Source organism: Phodopus roborovskii, unplaced genomic scaffold (assembly GCF_943737965.1).
Source record: "Phodopus roborovskii unplaced genomic scaffold, PHOROB, whole genome shotgun sequence".
Classification (NCBI taxonomy): Eukaryota; Metazoa; Chordata; class Mammalia; order Rodentia; family Cricetidae; genus Phodopus; species Phodopus roborovskii.
Genome location: NW_026126571.1, coordinates 28,331,150 through 28,358,306, shown reverse-complemented (window position 1 = coordinate 28,358,306; position 27,157 = coordinate 28,331,150). Strand labels below are relative to the sequence as shown.

The 27,157-nt window shown below is 45.9% G+C and overlaps 1 protein-coding gene across 1 annotated transcript in view; it reads left to right on the top strand.

Moving 5' to 3' along the window:
* Dpp6 (dipeptidyl peptidase like 6) overlaps nt 1-27,157 on the top strand; it is a 640,714-nt gene that overhangs the window by 458,954 nt on the left and 154,603 nt on the right. The window contains exon 7 of the mRNA XM_051203163.1: nt 17,252-17,333. Coding sequence (XP_051059120.1) covers nt 17,252-17,333 — 82 coding nt within the window. The remainder of the gene's footprint in view (nt 1-17,251; nt 17,334-27,157) is intronic.

Here is a 27,157-nt window from a genome sequence, read left to right as displayed (position 1 = left end):
TTAAGTAGGATGCCAGCATGTCCATAGAAAATAAGCATGGCGGATGTAACTCTGTTTGGACTTCAGGCAAAATGGTGCCTGCACTGAGATAAAGAAGAAAATGTGTTTGGCAGGGGCTGTTGGTTTAGTCACAGTATTAAACCAAAGAACCCGAATGTTACTGTACATGGTAAAAAAGAAAGTATCCATGGTGGGGGAAGACATGGGGAGATGGTTTTGTGGTTAAGAGCACTTGCTGCTTTCCCAGAGGACTGGAATTCAGTTCCCAGCACCTACATCGGGCAACCCACAACTGCCTGCAATTTCGGTTCCAGAGTACCAAACTTCCTGTCCATGCTTCTGTGCACCTGTGTTCGTGTGACACACACACACACACACACACACACATACACACACACACACGTGCATAATTTAAAACAATAACTCTTTAAAAAGTGAAGCATTCACAGGAATTTTTCATTAAAGCATACTCAGCAGAACTTCAGGTATTGCTCAAGAACAAGAGTCATCCTACTCATCTTAAAGCTGACAGACATCCTCAAAGGTCATGGTTGGCACGCAAGGATAATGTGATGCCATGAGACTCATCCCCTGCTCTGGGAGCAGTGAGTGTGTGGAACATGCTAGATATTTCATTCTGCCTTACATAAATTACACACAGTTTATACCTGACATATTAAGATTTTACTGCATCTGGGAGGATTTAGGAGAAATTGCTTCCAAGAATTTTGTCTGAGTGTTAGGTAAAGCAGCTGGGAAATCTAGAGGCAGTGGAGAAGGCTGGGCTCTGGGCTTATTCACTGACAGCCTTGCCATCATTCACTTTCTGCATGAGCCCAACACCAGAGAGCAACTTTGGGCATTGGTTTGTGTGTGTGTGTGTGTGTGTGTGTGTGTGTGTGTATGTGTGTGGGGGGGTTGTGTGAGTGCACGTGCATGTGTTTGTGCATGTTGGGAGTAGATGTGTGTGAGAGAGTGCATATGTACATGTGTGAGCATGCATGTGGAAGCCAGGAGTCAATTTCAGCCACTGTCCACCTTGAGTTTTTTTTTTTTCTTGAGACAGGGTCTCTCAATGACTTACCAAGTAGGCAATGAACCCCAGAGATCTGCCCATCCCCACTCCTCCTCAAGCACTGGTATTACAATCCTGTACCACCATGCCCAGCTTTATTACAGAGTTCCAGGGATCTAGCTAAGGTTCTTTGGCTTACAAAGCCAGCACTTTCACAAGCCTCTCCCAAGGCTTTGCTTTGAGTGTTTCTTAAATAAAAATAGTTGTAATGATCACCATCATATACTGATTGTGTTTTATGTATCTTGGCCCCTGCAGTTTAAGTGTTAAGCCTTGTGCATTCTTATCAGTGTGTTAAATGAGCCCAGAGAGGTTGAGTCAACTGCCCAGCACCTCACAGCTGGAGTCACAGTACAGGGCTGGATAGCTTCCATACCCATGTCCCTAATGTCACCCCTTAGGAAGAATTCAAAGACAAGCCTGATATAACCTTGCAGAGTACAAACATCAGAGCCATAAACATCATATCTCAGTGAGGCTGGATTCTGTCATCTCCTACAGATTCACAACGAATGGGCAAATTGTTCACCCATTGCCTCTGCTGGATGCCGAAGCCAGCATCCCACCCTGCCTCTACTTTAGCCCACTCTGGATCCACAAAAGGCATCATCCCATCTTCCCAAGCCTTCTCTCTCTCCTCTCTCCTCTCTCCCTCTCTGTCCTAAGATCAATGATGGGAAATTCATGCATTAACCAGTTTCCAATGTTATAAGAGTCTCATCTGAGTTCCTTTACCCTCCAGCAGGTGGCAGGGAATTACACAGTCCAGGGTCTTATAGCTTGTGTTTCCAATAGGTTCTGATAGGAAATAAGCACATTTACCTTATAAAATCCAAAATTTCTCTATTAAAATTTTTAAATTTACATTATTCATTTGCAATCATGAGAGTTGTTCTTTTGTGTGGGGGGGATTAAAGATTTATTTGTAAAGTGTATAGATTTTGTGTATTGTACCACACATGTGCTTAGTGCCCTGTTGGTCAGAAGGCTTCAGATTTCCTGACACTGGAGTTAGAGATAGTTGTGAACCACCATCTTGAGTCCTCTGTAAGAGAAGCCAGTACTCTTAGCCACTGAATCATCTCTCTAGTCCAGGAGTTTGGGGTGTTTTATTTAGTATGATGGGGTCTTCTATTGTCCATGTTGACCTTGAGCTTGCCAGGCAGATGAAGGAGGCCTTGAATTTCTGAACCCCCCCCCCTCTCTCTACCCTCCCAATACTGGGGTGGCAGGTGCTCACCACTGTGCTGGGATAAATTGCCCTTGTCCCACACAGATCCTTACTTTTTTCCAAAAATTCCCACATTTCCTTCCAGAATTTCTCCCTTTGTGTCCTAACCAGAGGACATCCCAAGTTCAGGGTGAGAGTAACTTGACCTCTCAACCAGCCACAGAAGGGTCAAGCTAATATTTCAGTGCCCTCCAGTTCTTGGTGTAATTCCTATTTTTCAAAAGCCAGGAGAGCTTGGGGTGCTTGTGTCCCTGCCCTGTTGCACATCCCTGTCCCATGTGGTTAGCTTTAGTGCTTTGGCCTCTGCTGCTGGAGCCAGGCAGAACTCAATTAATAATGAAGCCAAACCCAAACCTACAGTGAGGGTTTAGGACAGCTCAGCTTGTGTTATGGCCTACTGCCTATGGGTAGGTCTATTTTACTTTCCCTTACCAAGTTTTTATGAACTTGTGTATTTTACCCACATTGTTTACTTAAGTAGAAATAAAGATGGTCATTTTTAACATAAAGTATTTCACAAAAATTTTTATGTCAGAATTTTCATTAAATAAGGCAACTTTCCACAGTGGATATTAGCCACACAATGCTAGAAAGATGGCTCAGTAGTCAACAGCACACACTCCTCTTCCAAAAAATCTGAATTTAGTTCCACATTGGGAAGTTCATAACCATCTGTAACCCCAGTTCCAAGGGATATGATGTCCTCTTCTGGCATCCATAGGAAAAGATACTTACATGTACATAGCCACACATGGACACATACTAAAAATAAAAATAACTTTTAGAATAATCAGCTATGTTTTCAAACACATTTTCTGGCCTGATTCTGAACTTGTTCTGTCTTTGGACTTAATCCTTTTAAAATGTGTGTGTGTGTGTGTGTGTGTGTGTGTGTGTGTGTGTGTGTGAGAGAGAGAGAGAGAGAGAGAGAGAAAGAGAGAGAGAGAGAGAGAGAGAGAGAGAGAGAGAGAGAAACTAGGCTCATCCTGAAAGACCCACAAAGCAATGAAAGACTGACACTCCTTATACCAGAAATAAATTTTACTTCAGGAAGCACTGGCACTTTGTGAGGTCTAACAACTCAGAATGGTAATAGAGTGGAGCCTAACTAAGCTGTGTATCAAAGATATTACTAACACAACAAGCCATCTTCTGTAGATAGTAGTGTCCTAACTTTGCTTAAGCACAAAACTATATGGCTTTAGAATTGGACTAGACTTTTTAAAGCCATGGTGTGTTTGAGAAGATATGGAACTGAGGCCTAGGTCCTTCTGCCTGGATCTTCTCACTCCCCTGGTAGACTAGGATGCACAGGCTGTCTTTGAGCTCACCATCCCCCAGCCTCTGCCTCCCAACTGCTGTGAGGGCTACCACATTCAGGCTTGGATGCTGTGCTTGAGAACTTACAATTTTGTTGGAAGGAAATACAAATTTGTGCAACCACATATGAGAAAGTAACTCTGAGCATTATCTTGATTCTGAGAAGCGAATCTTCCTTCCAAAATCTAAGAAGGAAGAGAGAGCTACAGGCAATTCAAGTCTGCATTGAGCTGAGCCTAGTGGCTCAGTCAGCTTTCTTTTAGTTTTCTAGATAAGACATGACGAGATGTTTGAGGCCTGGTAATGTGGCCTCTGCAGTGAGTCCATGCTGGATAGACTGTGATGCATACCCGGGACACATGGATAGCTTCAGAGCTGGGTGAATTTTAGAATGTGCTTGGAGAAGAGTGACTTGAACCCCAACCTAGTGTGGTTGCTCTATGTGATAAGAACACTCAAGACACATTGAGCATAAGAGAGGTATAATGAGCTCTAAGCAAAACTTAGCACTTGTGCATAGCGTAGATGAATAAAAGTGAAGATGGGGAGCTTACATTCAGGTAGGGGTTTGGGCAGGATGGGCTCCTGCAGACATGAGCCATGGGAGTGTTCCAAGGGTGTGGAGATCAAATGGATGTGCCTGTGGGTGGGTGGCACATGTTGTAAATTGAAGACAAATGTTGAATGTTTGTGCCCCACACCCTTGTAAATAATCCTTGGTGGCATATCCCTAATTATGAATTGAGCCTGATGCATAGGAAAACCAAGGATAGCAAGTTCAAGAAGGCACATGGAGAATTCTCAGCATTCAGGTCTGCCCCTGTGCAGCTGAGCCTATTTCCTTTCTGAAGATGGTATGCGGTCTCCAGGACCCATCTGGTGCACACACAGAGACACACTTTAGCTCTGCAAAATGAGCAACCCTCACAGCTGCTAGAACCTGCATCTCTAGATTGTTCTTTGAGAAGAGCCAACATGGAAGCAAACTGAATAACTATTCTGAGAATGAGATTCATTGGAGAGGGAGAGTCCTATGGGGATGTCCAGAACCACAAAACCTTTACTGTACTCTGTGAACCCTGGACTGGATGTTACTGCTTCCCCTTCCTCTCCTCCCTGCCAGTCTTTTCTCAGTGTAGCCATCTGTAGCCAGCCATCCCACCTGTGTGAACACAGAAAGGTTTTGCTTCTCTGGACACGGTTACTTCACCCAGAGCAGTATGGTTATGAGATCATCTTACGTATCTACTCTGGTGTATAGAAAGCACTGCTGGATCACTACATGGCACATGCAGTCTACAAGGCAGCCCAATCCAGTAAAGCACCTTCCAAACACTTCCTGGGTCTGCCTACTCTAGCCTATCCCTCGGGCTCCACCTAGTGGGATGTAGTGTTAATTTAAGCCTGTACTTCGGATTCTTGCCCTTGGGAATCTGTGTTGTTATTAGGTCAGTGTGTCTAACACCATCTTTATTTCCTCTCTCTGGGCTATTGATGTGTTTCTTGTGTGAGGAATCACATAGAGGCATGTATATGTCAGTCTCCTGGACAGACTTGTGTGTGTGTGTGTCCCCAAGAGCATCTGTTCACAGGTCTGTCTGCAGATCAGTACTATTCTTCATCAGGCTGATGCCCCTAAATGGGCAAGCCTAGAAAATGAATGCTATGGTCACAACAATATAACTCAGTGCCTTAGCAAGTGCTGGGTACACCGTGGGCAGGTATAAGCCACATGCCATTGCTATCTTGTGCATTTCACATTATTTTGGTCACCTTTCTTTCTTCTCAGTGCTTTGGACTGTTCTTAGCAGAGGACTACACTCTGTAACTGTCTCTCTCTCTCTCTCTCTCTCTCTCTCTCTCTCTGTGCATGTGTGTGTGTGTGTGTGCGCGCACGCACACACACACACACACACACATGCAATAGCATCATATTTCATCACTGGCTTAGAGTAAACATGAAGAGCGGACTTGACCAAGACGGAGGCAACCAAGGATGATGGAACAATCCATATAGAAGAAGGGTTGGGAAGTCTGGTGAGAAAAGAGCACACAGACTCTGTGTGTCCGGTGATGGGCTAATTGCAGAACAATTCACTTTCAGCAGAATTCACAGTCTCTGAATACACCATTCAGAGGTTGTCCCAATAAATGTATCACCCCCAGCCAAGATGCAGAACATTTGCATCACCCCAAAGTGCCACACACCCTTCCCACCCCTCTGGTTGTTCCTGGCAACCGCCATGTTATCTGTCCTCCCCTTTTGTTTTTATGTTGTTGCTTATTAGAACAGAGTTTTAATCCCAAATTATCCTGTAAATTGCTTTATAGTTGGGGCTGCTTTCACGTTCACAGTGATCCTTCTGCCTCAGCCTCCTAGGTGCTAGGATTATAGGCATGAGCCACCATACCTAGCTCCCTCTGCCTCTCAGGAATTTATGCTCATGGAGTTGTACCATATGTAGTTGCTTCTTTGAGTCCCCTTCTTTGAGATCTTTTTGTTGTAGCAGATGCCTGTGACCCATTGTGTGTATCCTACACACAATTTGCATTCCTACGACATATGTCTGATTGACATCTAAGTTGTTTCCCATTGGGGGCTGTTATGAGTGAATCTGCTGTGAGTGTTTGCATGTGGACATATGTCTCCCTTTCTCTTGGGTAAATACCTGGAAGTAAACCAGCTGGGCTGTGTAATTAATATGTGGTTAATTTTGTAAAAGAAATTCTAAAGTGTTATTCAAAGCAGCTGTGCCATTTAGAGCACACACACACACACACACACACACACACACACACACACACATACACACACACACCTTGCTTTCATTATGTAGCTTTTTAACCTCTTGCCCTCTACCTGGTCATTACACAGGTGGAGGATGCTACAGTGTCCTGGGAATGGCTCTGTTCATCACTTGGAGCCGGTGGCTCTGCATATACAGAGCTATACTCCCAACACGCTAATGCAAGCCTGCATCTTCCTTCTTGTAAGGGTGACACTGCCTGACCTTGAGGAGCTGCTGCCTGTTACCCCCTCTCCCCTTAAATGACCTCTGTGGAACACTTTATGAGTAATAATGCCAAAGGAATGAGACCAGAAGTGGAGTGGGATTGTCATGTGGGCTGAGTGGGCCTTGGGCATCATGAAGAGGCCTCAGGCTCTGTGTGCTGGGTGAATATTTCATTTCTTGGCTAGAGTATCAAGAAAACTTTCTTTTGCAAGAACCACCTTTCTCCAGTCACCCCACCACAAGAAAGTGAAGGAAGAACAAGATCCCAGGCTGACCAGTTTGATCCTGTGTTGACTGGTCCAGAGTTGATCCATGTGGATGGGTTGATGGCAGGGTGTCAGAAGTTCACCTTCAGGCATCAGATTTCCAACTGGGAAGCAGCAAGGCTTGGGAGAGCACTAAGGGCCTTCTCCGTCTCACAAAACCTGTGCATATGCCATCCTGGGAACAGCACCATGAGACTCCCCAGAGGCAGAGAGGTTGCACGGTGTCCAGCCCAGGCTGCTGGGCCGGCCAATGGGTACTTCTGCAGCTGCCTTCACAGACAGGGCACATGGGGACACCCCACCCAGTTCCAAGAATTTCAAGACAAGGCCAGAGACCCAGTGGCACAGAATTGGGGGGATGGCAGGATAGCTTCCTGGCTCCCCAAGGCTCTTGACACTATCGGCAACTGTGGGATTGCAGACACTGGAGAAGCACCACGGCCAGAGCACACGGCTATAAAAGGCTGCACAGAAGCAATGCTTCTGAGAGTCCAGATTAGAATTTCACCCCAGCCAGCCAGCAACATCTGTCCTTTCCACTGCCACAAAGAAAGGGGCTCCAACTCCACCAGGAGGGTGGCAGGACCTGAACTCTTTGGAATTAGTCTTTCCCACAAACAGAAATGTAGACAGCCAAGTTTGTAATAACAAATGAGAAGGTCAAGGTTTTGTAGCTCTCTGTGCATCCTGATTCTCATTTACCACACCATGGCCCTAAGGCAAATTCCTACAGACCTTTAGAAGACGAGCTGGGAGACCTACTCAGGGCATTGCTAGTGTGAAATCTAATGAGTTTCTAGGTACCTGCATGATGCTGTGTATTCATACTGTACCCAGTGCCAGCACCAATGTTCCACTAAGTGCCAACTACACTAGGTATTGTACTAGGTATTTTACTATACTAGGTATAAATAGTGCGCATGAGGGAGCAGGAAGATTGAGTCAGGGGAAAAATAGAGAAGAACAAGTGAAGAGATTCCTTAGTACAGGGAGCCATTATAGGTTTAAAGAGAAATCTCACACAAGGGAAATGTCCAGAGACCCACAAGGATGACCCCAACTAAGAATCTAAGCAACTGTGGAGAGGCTACCTTAAACACTCTTCCCCGATGAGATTGATGACTACCTTATATGCCATCCTAGAGCCTTCATCCAGTAGCTGATGGAAGCAGAAGCAGACACCCACAGCTAAGCACTGAGCCAAACTCCTGGAATCCAGTTGCAGAGGGGGGGGGGTGAGGGACAAAAGGGTCAAGACCAGGCTGGAAAAACCCACAGAAACAGCTGACCTAAATTAGGGGGAGCTCATGGACCCCAGTGATAGCTGGGAAACCAGAATAGGACCAACCCAAACCCCCTGAATGTGTGTCTCAGGGAGGCCTGGGCAGTCTATGGACCTCTGACAATGGAACCAGGATGTATCTCTGGTGCAGGAATGGACTTTGGGAGCCCATTTCCCATGGAGGGATACTCCCTTAGCCCAGAGACATGGGGGAGGGCTTAGGCCCTACCCCAAATGATATGACAGATTATGATAGTCTCCCATGGAAGGCCTTACCCTCCCTGGGGAGTGAATGAGGGATGGGATGGGGGGGTTCTGTGGGGGGCATAGGAAGATGAGAGGGAGAGGGAACTGGGATCGATATGTAAAATAAGAAAAATCTTTTTAAAGATGAAAAAGAAAAGAAATAGTGCACTAAATACAGGTACTAGTAATGCACTAGGTACTAGTGCTGTGCAAGGTACCGCTACTGCTCTAGCACTGCATAAAACGCCTAGAGAAGCCAGCGGCTAGAGAATGAACCGAACACCTCATCGTGTTGGACTCCATCAGCCTGCCCTGCTACATCCTGTGACCTCACCACTCTAACAACTCTAAATCGACTCTCTCTGCTCCCGTGGGGTGTGGGGCTCTGCTCTCTTCTTTTCCATCCCTTCCCCAGCACCCCTCCTCTGCTGGCTGAGCTCAGCCCTGTGCATCATCAGCTGCTAATGACTACCCCCCACCAAAAGCTGGGGCTGTGTGAGTCAGGAAAGGACACTTGCCACGTGCCTCATCATGCCAGGCATCACCCAGATTGGCCCTGCGGAGGCTCAGCTCCTGTCTGTAAGGACGGACTTTTCCCTCCACATCATTCCAGCAGTGTTAATCATTCTCAGCCTGACTCTGCCTCTGGCCTCAGCAATTTGCAGATGGGTAGCATAAAGGAGAGGGGTATCGGGACTGAAGCAGGACACAGAGGCACCCTGGCTTCTGTGGCTCTCTCTGGCTGCAGTCTGGCGATACCGTGACCTTGGCAGCCCCTGGACTTGGTCCACACCCTAGACACCCTTGTCAGGACACTCATATACTCTCAATAACAGGACTGTCTCCGGCCCTTGTCTGATCACAAGCCTCTGATCAAGTGAGCTCAATCTCAGCTCTGCCTTTAGAAATGGGAAGGAATGGCCAGGCAGATTAGGGGGGAGTTGTACTCACCTAACTGTCCTAAGAATTTGTGGTAGTATTCCAGCACTCAAGGAAGTTCCCCCTCCACAGACCTCAAACCCATTGGCTAGCATTCCCATCAAGTTCTTCTGGATGGGGTTCAGGGGAGGGGGAAGCAGTCACACAGACAGTTCTTGCAAGGCTGTGAGCTCTCAGGAGCTTTGGCTCCAGGGATGTTGTTTTCCTAGACTGTTTACCATTGATATGCTTCCTAATTCCTCATGTTGAGTTCCCTACTTGAAACTCCACAAGGTCTCATAGAGCTAGCTTCCCTGTGATTTCCTGCAGTTTAATCTACCATGACTTGCTTTGTCCTTTCAATAGAACAAAACAGTATACACATTTTAGCTGGCTTAAAATAATTTCTCAAAAGTCTTCCTTTGTCCTTACATAATGAGAGTAGCTCTGAGTGGCACCTCTCACAAAACTCCAAGCTCCACCTCCATAATTATGAAGACATACACATGCATATCTGTTATGTTGATGTTTGTATACATGTCTGATGAGACTTGGAGCCTCGGCCTATTCCCTGTGCTCCTGAGTTCACCATGAGCACACAGCCAGTGCTCAGTCTCCTCTGTCTAAATGGGCCACTGAGCCCAAGCTGCCTCTTTGTCCAGGCCAGGTCTCAGACATCAATACATCTTTTCCATGGCTCGTGTTAACTAAAACTATAACCATAGGTGAAGGATTTGGAAAATTTGTTCTCTAGACCAATAAAAACAGGTCCAAAATTGGATCAGACACTGTCAGTTGGTAGAGAACAGTAAAGGGAAGGGATGAAAGGAAATGACCCCAAATGTGGAGACAGCAGAGCCCCTGCGGCCTCTTTGGATGATATTCCACGTGAGCAGCATCCTAAAGGATGTTGCTGCCTGTCTTCCACATGCTCCAGTCTGGTCTCGTGACCCATACTGGGATGAACTCTCTACCTTCCTTCTGTGTCCAGCTCAGGGCAGGCTGTGTAATCATTCATTCCCAAGTGGATTTGTGCAGAAGGATAAACACAGAGCCCTTAAAGGAATGCAGATCTGAGTTTAATTATATAGATGTGAGGCAACCCATCTCTCTCATTCCATCTGAAGGAGGCCAGGCTCACAAAGGAGCTGTCCAGGTACCTGAGCCACCCTCACTTTCCAAAAGGGCAAGTCTTGACATGGCAACAGTACATTGCAGCATACTCAATGAGCCTGTCCACGCTATGTGGGGGTAACAAGGAACCTGAGAATCATGTGCAAGAAACCAGCAGCAGAACAGACACATCTGTCAGCTGACTCCCAAAGAACCTTGTTCCTTTCCCGGTCACCAGCAAGGAACCTCCCCTCCTCTAGCAGCAGACAGTTTCTCAGAGAGATGAAGCCATCAGCCCAGGGCTGCACAATCTGTTGCAATTGGGTCATCACGAGTCCAACACGGCTTCAGCCTCATGTGACAGAGTCCCACATTGCCCATCCTGACAGGATGATCTGTTGCTGGACACACTGACCAGATGGCTCCATGGAGACAACTGGCCCAGGAGGAATAAGACCATGAGAACGATCTGCTATACAGGAAAAGGAGAATGCAGAGTTCTTCTTTCAGAGGAGAGGGGGCTAGAGGCCGAGCAGAGAGAAAGCTACAACTAGCCTGTTAATTTTGCCCAGTGTTGGCCCTTATGTTGACAGAGTTTGAGGAGAGAGCCTGGGTTGGCAGGCCTTAGCTGATCCCAGAGTAGTGGATAGACAAGGATGGGGTGCTTAGGTTGTCTGTGATGCCTCTTGTCGATTGTTCAAGCTTTCCAGCAGGGCAGGCACCTGTCAGCTCAGGCAGAGCTTTTTCTGCACTGGAGGTCAACTCAAGATCACCTGGAGACCTATGAAAGAGAAAGGTCTGGACCATGGCTTCCTTTCCTCCTGATAGCTTCCCTCGACAAGCTCTTTTGAGACAACCTTCTCATACCCTTAATTTACAGATCTGAAATACACAGCTCCATGGTTTGTGGGATATTTGAAGAGCTTTGTGTCATTATCTCACTCTGCTTCAGAACAATTTATCTCCTCTAAAATGTTTCATAGTTCAACCAACCCTGAACCCACCCTGACCTGTCTCATTTCTTCCTTTAACAGGGTAGATTGAGGGTGGACTGACCTGGGGACATAGAGGCCAGTAAGGCAGACTGGACTCTTTCCATGTGACATTGCAGTGTGTCCATGAGGCACATAGGGTCCCTCAGGAGCAGTTCATCCCAGCTGCCACATCACACTTCCATGATCAGAGTTCATGGCCTGCATGGGATGGGGGTGAGGGTGGGTACTGTTACAACACCAGCAGGACTTAGCTGCCGGCCCCCTTGGAAGCACTGATGGCATGGGACTCCCAACCCAGGAACTGGAGTGAATGACTTCTAATTTATTAAAATGGCAACAGGACTATCTAGCCACTGAGTTTAAACTATTATGAATGATATTCTTGACCCCCCCCAGGAACTGAAGGTTACTAATTTGCCCCTTACTGACCTACTGTGCATTTGTAATCAGTGTGCACCTACTATGAATAGTACTTACATAGGCCTGAACATATATCTTTTGGTGTCTCCAACCGTGTTACGCATATTAGAAGACTTGAGAAAACTCACAATATTTGACATTGAAAATGCTAGATATTTTATGATTTAGTTTTAGCTTTTCTTCCTCACAAATGCCATTGCTGTTGGGGAAGCTTTTCAATCCCTCAAAATAGCTTTGGAAGATAAATGAGCAAACTTGGCTGAGCGCTAATTCACTCTTCAGAATCCAGTATGATTTATGCCCTGTTTTGTTTATTGCTCAAATAAGCAAAATCAGAATGGATCTTGTGATTATTTTGAGCTATGTGAAGCCCAGATCATTTTATTCTTCCTTAATCATTTTTTCAGCAATCCATCTCTACCCAGAGATGATTCATCACAGAGCCCGATACACATTCTTTAGAATAAATGAGTAAAGAAAGATAAAGTAGGAGGGGTGGGGGAGGGCACTAGACAGCCCCCAAATTAATCAGCAAGTCCCTTTGTGTCCCTTCCCTCATGCATATACACTAAGAACTTAAGAATAACCCAGTACAAGGTAGAGACCGTGGGCTGGACTGACAGGCATGCCCAATATTTTAACACTAGGACATGATGTTATCATTGTCATCTATAAAGTCCATACTCAACCAAATAATCAAGCTATAAAACACAATATAAATAAATGTTAATAATGTTTTAAGTAAGTTTATGAATTCTATGTTGGACTATATTCATAGCTGCCCCTGCTTGCATGAGGCCCATAGGCCACAAGTTAGATGCACAAGTGATACCTTGGGTATACATCAGAGGTTACTGCTGCAGTCTACTGTGTGACAAAGGGACCTAAATCCTCTCGAGTTTTGTGTCGTTTTGAGTCAGTCTCACACTGAACCTGCACCTCACTGGCTAGCCAACAAGCCCCAGAGATCCTCTTGTTCCTTCCTCCCTGATGATTGAAGCACAGATAGGTGCCTCCACACCCCACTTCTACATAGATGCTGGGGAGCTGGACTCAGGTACTCAGACTTATGCATCAGGCACTTTACCAACTGAGGTATCTCCTCAGCCCCAGTTAACCATGATGGGGGAACATTTACAGAAAAGTGTGTGGATAAGAAGACCAGCAAAGCTTCGATGTGGGTGGGTCCTGGTCAGATGAAGTGCTTCCATGCACTGTCTTGTCTAGTTGGTTCAGGGACTCTGGATGGTTAGGAACATGAAGAGAGAGGGCCGTGAGAGTGAGTGTAGTCCTGGAAACAGACCAAACCTAAGAGCTTGAGCTCATCATCTTCAAAGAAGAGGCCAGTCTAAAGAGACTGCAGTTGTTGGACCTTCTAGATCAGGCAGAACCAGGAGCTGAAAAGACAGGAGCAGTCAGTGAAACTCCCTGTGATGCTGACACAGTGATGTGAGGCAGAATGTACTTGTCTAAACCCACAGGACACACACAGTAGCCAACAAGCCCCAGAGTCAACCATGGGATTCAGTGAGAGGTAGCATAAATTGATAATGACAAATATAAAAATGTAGACAAGATATTAATAATGTGGGCACATTATTGTCATTTCTTGTGAGCACTTAGAATGATTTAAAGCACAGTAATAATAAAGTTTTCCCAGAAACGAAGTGCAAAGGAAAATAGAATAGTCCTGGCTCCAGGCTGGAGCCTTGGAGATTGATGCATTCTTCAGACAAAAAAAAAAAAAGGTTGCTGTCCTGATGCTGAGGGACTGATGATATGTCTTGAGAAGGTGTGCCGTCCTGAAAAGCCAGTGGGGTCTTCAATACGCTGAGAGTGAGAAGGCAGGGGGTTCGGGGATGTTGTCTGTAAAGAAAAAGGTGGAACCAGAAGGCTGTGGAGAAAGAGTCTCCAGGCCATACCATGTGTCTTAGCTGCCAAGGGACCCAGGTGAGGAACAGGACTAGGACTAGGCACTGGGAACCTCAGACGCAGGTGCATCTGACCTTGTATTCTGCCCACCTGCTTAGCAGAAGAGTCCTGTTTGGGTGCAGCACCCTGCCCTCAGCTTACACAGAAGAGTGGTAGGTTTTTCCTGGAGGTGAGCACAGGGCCATCTGCCTGCCATACCCAGAGAAGACAGAGATGGAGTGGAATGAAACTGAGAATTCAGGACTCACCAGAAGGCTATGACAATGGTCAGTGGCCAACTGAGTCTCTCTCTCTCTCTCTCTCTCTCTCTCTCTCTCTCTCTCTCTCTCTCTCTCTCACACACACACACACACACACACACACACACACACACACACAGTAGTTCCATAAAGCTCTTCAGTGGTCCTCCATGGTCCATTATGTGGATGCTTGGGACAGATTCAGTGGAAACCTTGTGTTTGTAAGGCTGGGCAGGATAAGACTGTATAAAGACCATCATCATGCAGAATATTCACTAATCAAGGACACAGTGGAGGGGCATTGAGTGTGTCACCCTAAAGACTTCTTTTCACTAGAAAGAAAAACCATCTGTTGCCATGGAATCCAGTGTAAAATTAGAGATTTAATTCTTCGTAGCAAGTGTGGGTGATGGGGTGGTGACCCTAAGCCCAGTTTCCTGTCACCTGCGCCCTTAGGGAGTCACTGATTTGCTCTCACTGCTGAGTCCCACAGAGCATACATGTCTTTATGTCTGATAAATGATTGGCCATTTTAACAACTTTTTATAGATAGTCATTACAATAACACTTTATCAGTACTCAACCCACTGGTCCAACTAATTAAATGAACAGCTAAGGACACACATGTGCATTATAATGCATGGCCAAATTAATTACCTGTCAGTTTATCAAGGATTAAGCTGGCATCTGTGGAACATGGCCACAGGAGCCCAGTGCTGCCTGGCCCCACGTACAATGTATTGCTGGATGTTATCCATCAGGTGAGCATTAATATTCCCAATTCACACTTGAGGAAAAGGTGTGTGGGCTGTTACTCTATCAGCTCAAGCTCTGTGCTGTTAATGATGGGATACCACCACTTCCTGGCTTCCTCCCCTTGAGGAATTCCTGGATGGATTGCTGCAACCCCAATAGGCAACTCATTTTGGGGAGTCACTGGATTGAGTTAAATGAGTATGAGATGTTAAGAGGCTCTTGGTTTTCACAGCATTCTTAGATGAAGGAGGTCATGCCTCCACTTTCTGAGGGGACACCTGTGTCTCAGTTGATTTGGTTCAAAACCATGAGCTCCAAGAAATGCCACTCTCCTTCACCCCAGGCTTCCTTCCGCCAGTCCCACCCAGCCCCATGGCTCACCAGCCTGATTGGCTTCAGATGCATGTGCTTCTTTTTTATAAATGGCTTCATGCCTGTATATGTTCTTAAATTCCTATAAGACATTACAGCTAGTAGACTGCAATACTCTCCTGAGACTTTTGTCAGCCATCACGAATCACTCCATTGTAGTTTATGGAAAACTTTGTTCTTTTTCATGGCCTCATTATACTTGTTGTATAGCATAGTATTTTAGAGGAGACAGACGGGTTAAACTAACAAACAGTAAATATGTGTTTTAGGATATTTAGATGATTTTTTGATTTGTGAGTACACTGCAGACTGATTACTTAAACTCACTAGCATACCCATCACCTCACACAGCCTTTTTTATAATGGTTTTCCATATAAAACCTACTCTCTGGGCTGGAGAGATGCCAGAGCAGTGAGTGAAATTAAGAGCACAGGCTCCTCTTTAGGGGGCCAGAGTATGGTTCTATAGAAGCCCACAGCTACTAGTGACTCAAACTCCAGGGGATCCAATGCCCTCCTCTGGCTTCTGTGCATGCACGCACATGGGCGCGCGTGCACACGCAAACACACACACACACACACACACACACACACACGGGGGGGGGGATTGAAGTTTATTAAAAACCCATCTGTGATATGCAATGTCCAGACCCCCCCATCTCTCCTAGCTTCTCTACTTCCCAGCTGCCACACCCCATATCTGACTTCTTTTCGCCTGTCTTCACATCTGCCTGAGGCACTGGGAAATCTCACCTCTCCATCTCTCCGTCTCTATTCCTTCCTGTTTTGTCTGTCTTGATTCTTTCAGTGTTGTCCAAATTATTCTAGATTGTTTTGTGTGTTTGAAGCCCTGATCACTTAAAGGCCTGGTTCATATTTCTTCTCTCTCGCCCTTTCCCCCTTTGTGAAGTCTCTAAAACTCAGTGACTTCTTTCCCACAGGGGATAGGTGGCAATTTGCCTATCCTCTCTCTTCATGAGCAAATGCTTTGATGGCTCTGCCTTCAGTGTAGGAGCTATGACATCAGTGCAGGTGCTCCCCTGGCCAACCTGCTCCCCCAGAATGTAGAAGCCATTCTGCAGGTGAGATGGTACCCTCAAAAAACCATGATGACTGTTCTTTCTACCTGTGGAGTCTTCATGGTGCTTTACCATGGCTTTTACTTATTAGGACATTTGAATATGTAGGCAGTATTTGTTAAGGTATTTCCCATCTCTGTAAATTAAGAATGAAAATTAAGGAATTTGTATATACAGCACCCATGTGAAAACTAACTACATGTACCTGCGATCCCAGCATTGGGATGACAGGATCCCTAGAGGTTAAATGCCAGCCAGGCTAGCCAAATTGGCAAGGTTTGGGCTTACTGAGACCCTGACTCAAAAACTAGGATGGAGACTGAGAAAGACATCCAACATCAACCTTTGGCTCCCACATGCATATGTGTGCATGCACCTGAGCATGTATACATACATACACACTTTACACGTGTGCGTATCTACAAGCTGGCTCCCATGTAGACACAATTGGAAAGTACCCAAAATAAAAAGGAATGAAAAAGGTAAAAAATGTTGGACAGGAAAAACATCTTTTAGTTCTTCCCCCTCTCTCCCTCCTGAGTCCTCTCCCTTTCTCATTCTCTGTATCTGTGAGAGAATACAATTTATCCTGAGGCCACTGGCTTTGGAAGGTCAGCATGACCTGGCTTCATACTTAGAAAAGAATTATCTGTGAGGAGAGCCAACGATGAAGACATCGGGCGTGGGATTTATTGCTGCTTGGCTGTGGGTTTCGTTTAATTTTAACTGCCCTGGACATTTTAAAAATTGATCTATATAGTTCTCTGCATGTTTTCTCCTGATGAATATTTACCATTTGGATTAAGTAGCAGTGGACGTGTTTCAGCTTCACATAAATTATGTACATCTGCAGAAAGCCTGTGGAAGCTGAGTGAGACATATTGTTCAATAACTAAGAAACGGAAAGAGTAAGGCTCCATCAGAGGATAAGTGGACACAGTATATTCTTGGCTCCCAACATTGTGCTTTGTTTCTGTTTGTCTATTTCCTCAGGGACCCGCAGAGTCTAGACCCACCAGAAGTCAGCAATGCAAAGCTTCAGTATGCAGGGTGGGGCCCAAAAGGCCAGCAACTGGTAAGCAAGCCAGGCTCGGCAGCCCTATTTTGTCTTTACTAAGTTTATGTTTTCTAAACTGTTTATCACTGAACATCTTGGGTGTGTCTGTGTGTGCTTACATTTTAGATAAATGCACCAAAGTATCTGATTATATAAAATCATTGTTTCTTTTTCAGATAGAGGATCCTCATTTTTAAAAACAAATGAACCATGGTGGGGGGGGGGAGATGGGTTTAATGTGTAAGGTACTTGCAATGCAAACGTGAGGATTAAGTCAGGACTGCCACACCTGCGAAAAAGACAAGTGTAGCAATGTGTGTCTATATCCCAACACTGGGCATGGAAGCAGGCAGAGTGTGACGACTCCTGGGCTAGCCAGTCTAGCTGAAATGGAGTGCTCTAGGTTCAGCAAGAGAGCCTGACTCAAAAGAAGAAGAAGGAAGAAAAAAAAAAAAAAAAAAAAAAAAAAACAACTAACCTCAACCTCTGACCCCCATATGTATGTATACAGACAAGCACACACACCCACCACATACACACACACACACACACACACACACACACACACACACACACAAGCATAATGCACTTAACTATGACAAAGCATCTTGTAAAACATCTTAACCAGGAATGAGCTCCTCTGGGCTCAGGATTTCAAAACTTTCTCTCCATGGTTAGCTGGTCCCTTCATTTCTAGGCTCATGGGGAAACAGAAACACAGTGGTGTGTGGCAGAGCAGAACTGGCCACCTTATGGAGGAGCTGAGGGATGGAGTGGCACCCTGGTGAGATGCACCCTTCAGTGACATGCCTCTAGAGAACCAGTTCCTCCAACCAGCCCACACCTACTACTTGATGCATCTGGCTATGAATTTGTCGATGGATTATTCCATGAATGACATCAGCATCCCTCGATGATGCCACTACACTATGTAGGGACTCAGCTCTCAGCACATACATCCCAGAGACCAGAGTATACCCAAACCATAATGCATTCTTAGTTTTCATATCCAGTGTGTTTAGAGTGGTGGCCCCTATAACCATGTGTGTAGATGAAGGTCCTCAGAGGACTCCATGTGAATCATCAGTGTGCTGCACATTGTTAAACGTTGTTCTGAAAGTCACCCTCATCCCTGGAGGTCTATGGAGGAAGTGGGTCTGTTCATCATTGTGAAGCCGTGTCAACATGGGGAAGCCTCCAGAACACATATAGCCTTGACAGTTTGACATCAAAGGTCTTCATGGACCCAAATAGGCAAAACTGAGACATTTAAAGCCCTGTGAGTTATAAGGATGGTGTATAGGTTACTTTCCTTATTGTTATTACAAAATACCTGATAAAGCAACTCAAAGGAGGAGCAAGTCCTGTCACTTGTGATGGAGAAGGGATGGCTTCAGCAGCATGAGGCAACTGGTCACATTGCATCCTCAGTAAGGAAGCAGAGAGTGATAAGGAGTGACGTTCAGCTCGCTTTCCTCTTTTTAAAAGGAACCGTCCACACTCAAGATGGGCCTTTCCATTTCAAGTAACCTAGTCTAGAAACTCATACAGACATGCCAGAGGTGAGGTTTCCCTGTGGATCTAGATCCTGTCAAGTTGCTAATCAGGGGTAACTATCACAGAGAGTGTAGTGAAAAAAGGCCTACAATGAACAGCCTTGGTGAATGTACCCAGCCCAGAAAGCATCACTAGCTGACCATGGCCACTCATGGCTGTGTCTCAGTCACCAGTTTTCTTCCATCTGGTCGCAGATATTTTCTTGGTTGCACCTCAATTCCATTCTCTTGAGTTAATTTACAAAAGGCAAAAACATTGGGCCACAGAAGAATCCTAACAATTCCTCAAGTGTCTAGCCAACCGGAAATTTCAGTGGGCCTAAGGGGCCAAAATCAATGTAGCATTTGGAAGAGCCATTGAATGGGATGCCCAAGGTAGAGGGTGACAATCCCTTAGTACAGTCACAGAAAGCACCTGTGACTTTGTCCTGAAGCCTGCAGAGTGTTTGGGCACCTACATCTTTAAAGGCTGACTGATCAGTGTGGCTGACGAGATAGCTAAGCAGTTAAGAGCACTTGCTGCTCTTCTGAAGACATGAGTCTGGTTTCCTGCACCCATGTCAGGCAGCTCACAATTGCAAGTAACTCCAGCTCTGGGGACCTGACACCCTCTTCTGGCTTCCACAGGCACCTACGCATGTGGTATACACAGACACAAATAAAATCTTTAAAAACAAGTTTATTTATAAAATGATTTTAAACCTTCAGTAGAAGTGGCCACTGCACTAACTACTGGTTGGTTAACAGCCCAGTGTGCCCAGCCTGGCACCCAGACCCAGACCCAGGTCCAGCAGTGGGGGTGGAACCTGAGTTCTTTCTTTTCTGTTGCTGGGGAAAAGACAACACTACTTGGTTTCGTGCTGAGATCTCTGTGTGCCTGACAAGCCACCTGCTCCTTATCAAGCCATGGTTAGCAATGAGCAACCCTCTGACAGTGGAGGAGATGGCCCACGCTCTAGAATCCCATCCAGCAGCATTTGGAGTCTGTAGATGACTCTCCTGGCTTCTCATTAGGTCAGACACTTCCCTGTCCAAAGCCATTGCATAGGAGTGAAGCCAGAGGATGACAAAACAACCTTGCTAGGCCTCTTAAAGAGCAACTAACAGCAAAAGAACAGGTCTGATTGTGACAGCTTCCCTGATGTGACTTCTCCAATGCAGATGCTCTGTCAGGAACACTTTGTAAGGTCCCACATTTCACTGTGGGGAATTTCTTTTGTCACACGTAATGCCATGTAGGGTGCAGGTGGGTCTCTCCTCACTATTTGAGCATAAAAGCATAAAGCAAAGAGCTCCTGATGATCAGTCAAAATTTACTGGTGTTGGAAAATCTGAACGCTTAATTAGCTCATTAATATATGTGTGTGGTCCTAAGCACTAAGCATTGCATAATCAGATGGTAGTAACTAGCTGGGATCTAGGACTATGTGTTCAGCACACACAGTGAGGGAAATCGTACTCCCTTTCTGTTTCAAGGAACTCGGTATCCAGTTAAGTACTCATTACTGACATTTTGGTGTAGTGCTGTGAACCGACGGGCTCATTGAATCCTTGAGTTTAAACTTATGTTAACTCAGAAACTCTCACTATAGGTCTATGTACTGACTCTAAGAAACAGTGTCACTTGTAGTGGGGAATGAGTCCTATATGCTGGAAATCAACAAAGTCCTGTAATTCTTGGGGCCACGCAGGGAGGCCTTGCGGTTTCTGCTCCAACTACTTCTCTCTGTCTGTTGTAGACAATGTAGAAATGAGCATGTATTGTCAAGTTATGATAAAGCTTACAGACCAGGAGGATTACCCTGACCCACCGTGTGTCACACATGAGAGTCTCCTCCCAACAGGGCTACCACCCTGAGCATAGTCAGGCCCTGAGCTGTGTATCTGTCTGCAAAGGAAGGTTGCAATCAGGAGCCTTGTGAACATTAATCTATTAAGTGACAGGCAACAAATCCCTCCTCGCCGTTTTATTTTTAAAGGTAAATATTGCTCCCTGCAGTAAATCTGCTCTAATGATAACGAGTCATGCTGCAATGACTGAATCTCCTTGGGGAGCAGAGAACACAGCTGCAGTCAGCTCCACCAAGGAGCTTTCAGAGCCCCACAGCACCGCCGTTCAGGGCGCTGAGCTGTGCCTATGGAGTGGAGCCTAGCCACTCATAGGAATATGAGCAGTCTTTCTACTCATCCCAACCTATACTCCATGTGCCTCTGGTTGACCGCTCTCACTTGTAGTCAGCTATACTGGACTTTTACATCCTGTGGTCCACAAGTACACTTGCATGGATGGCCAAGGCCCTAGGCCCCATCACAGCACAGAGAGGAGCCAGGCAGGATAGCTCACACCTATAATCCTAGCATTCAGGAATTCAGAAGGCTGAGGCAGAAGGATTACAGAAACCAGCCTGGGCTATAAATAATCTCCAGCCCAGTTTGGGCTACAATGTGAGACCTATCTTAGGGATGGGGAAGAAAACGAGGAGGGGACGGGATGGGAGGGGTCAGGAGAGGAGAGGAGAGACATCTGCCCCAGGGGCCCCTCCTTCTGCAACACCAGCTCCTGTTTGCTGAGTTAGTGTTGCAAGGATCCATGTTCTTCAAAAAAAAAAAAAAAAAAAAGTTGTCAAAGCTGAAGATGTAGGAGAATGAGTCTGAGTTTGGCCAAATTAATCAGGGCTCACAGGGACACTATGGTGCTCAGGCAGAGATATAGCAAGTGTGGAATTTCACAAGGTCCATCTTTTCTGTTCTTCAGTGAACCCTTGCTTGACTGAGGAGCCCGGGGCTTCTCAGGAGAACTCTGATGTTCTGCAGGCCCCACCTCCCAAGTGAGAGGTTATATCTGTGCTCCCTGCACAGGTCAAATCAACTGGCATAGGAATAGCTTTTTGTTCCCCTAGATTTTGTTTTTGCTAGAGCCATTTAATAAAAGCGGACAGGCTGGAAGCAGGACAGTGGTTTCCTTCCTCTTAGAATGCACAGCTGGAGTCCAGGCTGCTTCCTGCTGTGATCTGGTCAGTGCCGGAGCGTGGGGAGTTTGTATAAAGTAGCTGAGGGTGGGGGTGGGGTGGAGTGTGGAAGGGAGCTTTCTTCCTGGGGACTGAAGAATGAAGGGAAATTTTTGCAGAGACACGGCACAACAGTGTTAGACAAAATTGAGGATTCAGGACTGGACTCTGCTAGGGCTCTCAAGATCAGAGACCAAGAGACGGCTCCTCTCAGGTTGGCTTGCCACCTCGACAGTGATAAATGAGCAGCTTTGAAAAGAGCATTTAATAAGGCCTCTGGGAAATCTTCAATAGCTCAGGATGTGAAAAATGAAACCAGTGAAGTTGACCAGGAAGCCCGTGGGTGGTGGGAGAAGGCCTCAGAGGCTGCACACTCCAAGGAGCAGGTGAACACAGCATATGGGGGTGGGGTGTTCAAGGAAGAGGTTCAAAGGTCTTGCTTCCATCTGAGAAGAGGAGGATCTTGCTCTTAACCATGAGCATCAGGTGACTGTTCTAAAACAGGAGAAGACAGCTAAGAAGTTAGGGGATTTAAGCTAGACTCGATGATGAAGCACTCCACGGATTACGTGGTTGTTTAGACCTTAAAATGGTTTTCCTGGAAAGGCCATGGGCCCAGGGAGTCAGGAATCATCACTCAGATCAGTTTGTGTTTTTGAAGGGTTAGGATAGCAACTCTCTTGGTAGGATGTCAAGGCAGAGATGTGCTGTGTTCCCAAGTGTCCTCCCTTCTGCTAGAACTCTGGGGAAAGGCCACTATGGCTGAGGACTACTGTGGCTGTCCAGTTAGCTGCCAGTGGAGTGCCAGTGCGCACACTTCTGTTATTCTTTAATGAACTCATTTGCTCCCATTCCAAGCCCTTCCAGACACTGTTGGGTTCTGGGAGCTTGGGAGAAAGATGGCCTCTTTTTTCCCACTGGCCTCTCCCTCTAACAGAATGCATGGTTTCCCTGAGCACTCTTGGGTTCTCAGCCACTATATTCACTGTTCTCTCTCCATCAGTCTCTCATCCCTTAAAATGGTCCCCAACCTACTGTTACATCTATCCATTCCAAGAATGCTTCCATGATAGTCTTAGTTACTATTCTATTGCTTTAAAGGGACACTACAAGCAAGGCAACTTGTAAAAATAAACATTTAATTGGTAGCTTGCTTAAGCCTCATGACCATCATGGCAGTAAGCAAATGAGCATGGTGCTGGGAAAGAACTTAGAGCTAACATCTGATCCACAAGCACAAGGCAGAGGAACTGACTGAAAATGGCATGTGCCTTTGAAACTTCACCTCAGGGGCCCTCTTCCACTAATAAGGCCATGCCTCCTAATCCTTCCCAAATAGTTCCACTAACTGTGGACCAGGCATTCAAATATATGAGCCTATGGGGACCGTTGTCATTCAGACCACCACACAAGAGCTTAGGAGGCTGGCAGTTGCTCTGTATGTGTGACCTTTTCACTTTTAACCTTATGTCCTGATGCCTCAATGAAGCAGTATACAACTGTGGGAGCAGACTGCCGGGTCTGGGTCTCATACTGCCTGCTTCATCAGATCAGTTCAGCTCGGCAGCGAGTCCTGTCTTCGCCTGAGATCTGACCTCCTGTCCCAAATGGGTCATTGTAATCATGACTTCTCAGCCCCTTTTCCTCCCTCCCCTTTCCCACCTATATTCTCTACACAGCCCCATGTTGTGACCTCCCCTTCCTTAGTGGCAGATGTCTTCAGAGCCATGAGCAGGTGATAATGACTCTTCAGGCAAGTCCATCCTATGATTGTTTGTCTCTTCTGCCAGTAACAGCTGAAGGGAGTTGGGAAACTCACTGTGTCCCTCCCATTAGTGCATAGGCCCATGACTCCTCCCCTAGACAGTGTGTTGACTCATTTTCTGTGAGTCCAGTGAAGGATTCAGAAAAACCTAAGCTGAAAGTTTTTCACGCCCACCCTGATTCACTGTGTGTTCTTTAGGTCTCTGCCTTGAAAACTGTTAGGACGTTCCATTAGAGTTATGAGATCCATGTCAGCATAGCACCACTGCAATCAGGGATGAGGTGCCCCCAAAACACCAGAATGGCCTGTGAATAGTAATAGTGTGAGAGGATCCAGCCCTGAGAATGGAGCTTCTGTCCTGCAGCCATGGAGCAGATCAGGGCCTGGGGAAAGGGACACCACCTTCCTCTTGTATAGCCAAGATCAGACAGAAGGGCTCAACAGCTGTTGACTCTGCCTTGAGCCACCACACATACCCAGGTCAAGGGTAGGTAGGAGGCCTCTACCAAGCTGGAAGGGAAACAATAGGGACCAGGAAGAAAGACGCTTTTGAATCCAGAAGGTGCATCAGGAATTCCGAGAGTTTGTCACAGAGCACCTCTCGAGACTATTGGCATGGCTGAACTAGAGGCTTAGGGGGGAAGAAAAGTACCTTGTTGGTTATGATTTTGCAAAACTTATTGCTAAGAAGAGCTTTAGAGTGGAAAGGACAGGTTCAGATCTTAGTCTGGCACTTAGGTGACAGTGTGACTTTAAGATGCAACCCCACCCCCACCCCCAGCCTCAGATTCCTCACCTGGAACTGGACCCCAACCTTTCCCTACTGTCATCTCCATGGACAGTGCAGAAGTTCTCATGACAGTGGATGAGTCACTGTGCCTATCAAGTTCTTTATTTAAAGTCATCGTGGGGTAAGGAATGAACCCAACAAATTGTGATTGCCATGTTGCTGTAACATTAAGGAGATATAGAAAGGGAGGGAAGCAATGTGTGCATTATCAATGGGAAGTTTGGTGTCTGGAAGGGAAGGCAGCTTCCTTGAAGAACAGTTTCTGTGGGTGTCCAGTGGACTAGGTGACACACTAGTGGATTGTGGGTGACCCTCCCAAGCTGCACGCTCTGCCCTTCTCTAGCTCTGGGGAGCAAGGTTAAGATTCAGGAAACACTATGTCAATTTGGCTTCCGCTGAGTCTTTAGCTCCCCATAAGTTGGTATCTAAGCCTTTAAGAAGATATTATCAGATGACGATTATGCTCCTATTCCTAAAGATATACCTCCCAGTACCCAATAGCCATGCCACCCAGTATCCAAAGATCCATGTCACCAAATCCCCAGAAAAACCATGCCAATCAGCCCCCAAGAGCTTCACTACCCATATCACCCAGCCATACCACCTACTCCAGCCATTCCACTAAGCCCCACTGAGGTTCATGGTCATCTGGCCCCCAAGAGCCATATAAACCCATATAATCCCAGGTAGCCATGTCACTGAGCCCCCAAAGTCCTCACTGGACACAAGAACTGAGTGATGAAGGCTCCCTGCCCAGGATGCAACTTGCCCAAGGGCAGTGTCACTCACTGCCTATGCTAAGAAGGGGCAGAGAACGTTGTACTGAAATTGACAAGTGCAGTGATGAGAGAAAGATTGATCTTTCCAGCAAGAAGAAAGTAGTTAATGAAACATTGTGTGTGCAAAGAAGACCAGACCAAAGTGACATCACATTAATAACTTATAAACGCTAATCAGTTTGGGTTAATTTGGTATTCATTATAAAAACACTTATCATGGGCCCTGAATTCATGAAAGTAGCCAAGAAATTAATATTGCAGGCTTGGAACTCGCCTTCTGTGTTCTCAAATAAGGGTGGAGGCGGTTTAGTAAGTGATTAATGAGCTTTACCAAGGGTCCCCTTCAGTGTAACACGTCTGTCATACTTTGCAGCTGTATGGGGCCAAATCACTTTAATATCCACTTGCACTCAAGTAAATAAGGCAAGCTCTTGGCAATTGGCCTGAATGGATAGAGGAGCCCCTGCCAGGATCATGGTTAAGGGAATGGGAGAGGTTGGACTCAATTATTAAAGATTCAGGAAGTGCACTCATACTACTTTCCACCTCTCTGAAGAAATTAAAAATATGAAAGCAAATTTATCACTGTGAGATTATAGAGAAGGTGAAAATGTGCAGATTTTAACCCCTGTCATCCCATGACAATAGAAGAACCTAAGAGAAAATCATTCATTAAAAGACGTAAGATGCAATGGGAGCCTTAAAACACACCTGTGCTGAGAGAGCCAAGCTCAACACGTAAGTACTGCCATCATCCAGTTTCTAAGGATTGGAGAGTCCAGGTTATCAGGGCCATTTGGGGAAACCTGACCCAGACCATAATAGTAACACTAGCCTTGACCTAACCATGACCCTCATATTAACCCTAATTGAACTCTAGCCCTAATCCTAAGCTTAACCCTAACCCTATTCTGAACCCTGACTTTAGCCCTACTATTATCCCTTACTATAACCTTAATGTTAACCCTGACCATGACCCTGATCCTAATCCTGATCCTGACACAGACCCTAATCTTGATCCTGATCCTGACACAGACCTTGATCCTGACAGAGACCCTGATCTCTAACCTGACCCTGACTCTAACCCTAACCATGGTTTGGAAGAGCTATCACACAAGCATTAAAAGTTATAATTGGAAGAGACAGACTCTGGCATGAAAAAAAAAACTTCCAAATTATACATCCTAAAGGGGGTTAATATCCAGAACAAATAAGGATCTCAATAGTAAAAATATAAATAATCTGATTTAAAACAGATAATGGGACTAGATTTATCAGCATGATCCACTGGTATATAAAGAAAAAAAATGTTTAAAAAAGGCTGGAGAGATGATTCCATGGTTAAGAGCACTGACTTATTCTTTTGGAGAACCCAAGTTCAGTTCCAAGCACCAACATGGTGGCTCACGATTGGAACTCCAGTTCCAAGGCATCATATGCCTTCTTCTGGCCTCTGTGGGCACAAAAGCCACCTAAAATCAGAAACCAGTAAGGAGGTAGCGCCTCTCTGCACTGAAGTGGCTGTCATCAAAAGGACAGAACGTAGCGAGAGCTGGTGAGGATGTAAATCCAGCCTCTTGCAAAATAGCACAGTGGCTCCAGAAAACCGAGTGGAGAGCTATCACACATGATCCAGCACTCCCACTGCCAGGCATGTATCAGAGACGATGCTCATGTGTTGAAGAAGTATCTGCAACCCAAAGTCAGCCTATAATGGATGAATGGGAATGGAAATGCACTATGTATGTATATGCAACAGAAAACATGAAAGCCTGCCATTTGTGCCAACATGGTCAAGAGCAGAAACATGATGTTAAGTGAAATAAGCAAGACATAGAAAGACAAGAACCACAGGACCCCACTCACGGGTCACAACTCAAAAGGCTAACCTCAATGAAACATAGAGCAGAAGCACCATTACCAGAGGCTAGAACAGCAGGAGGG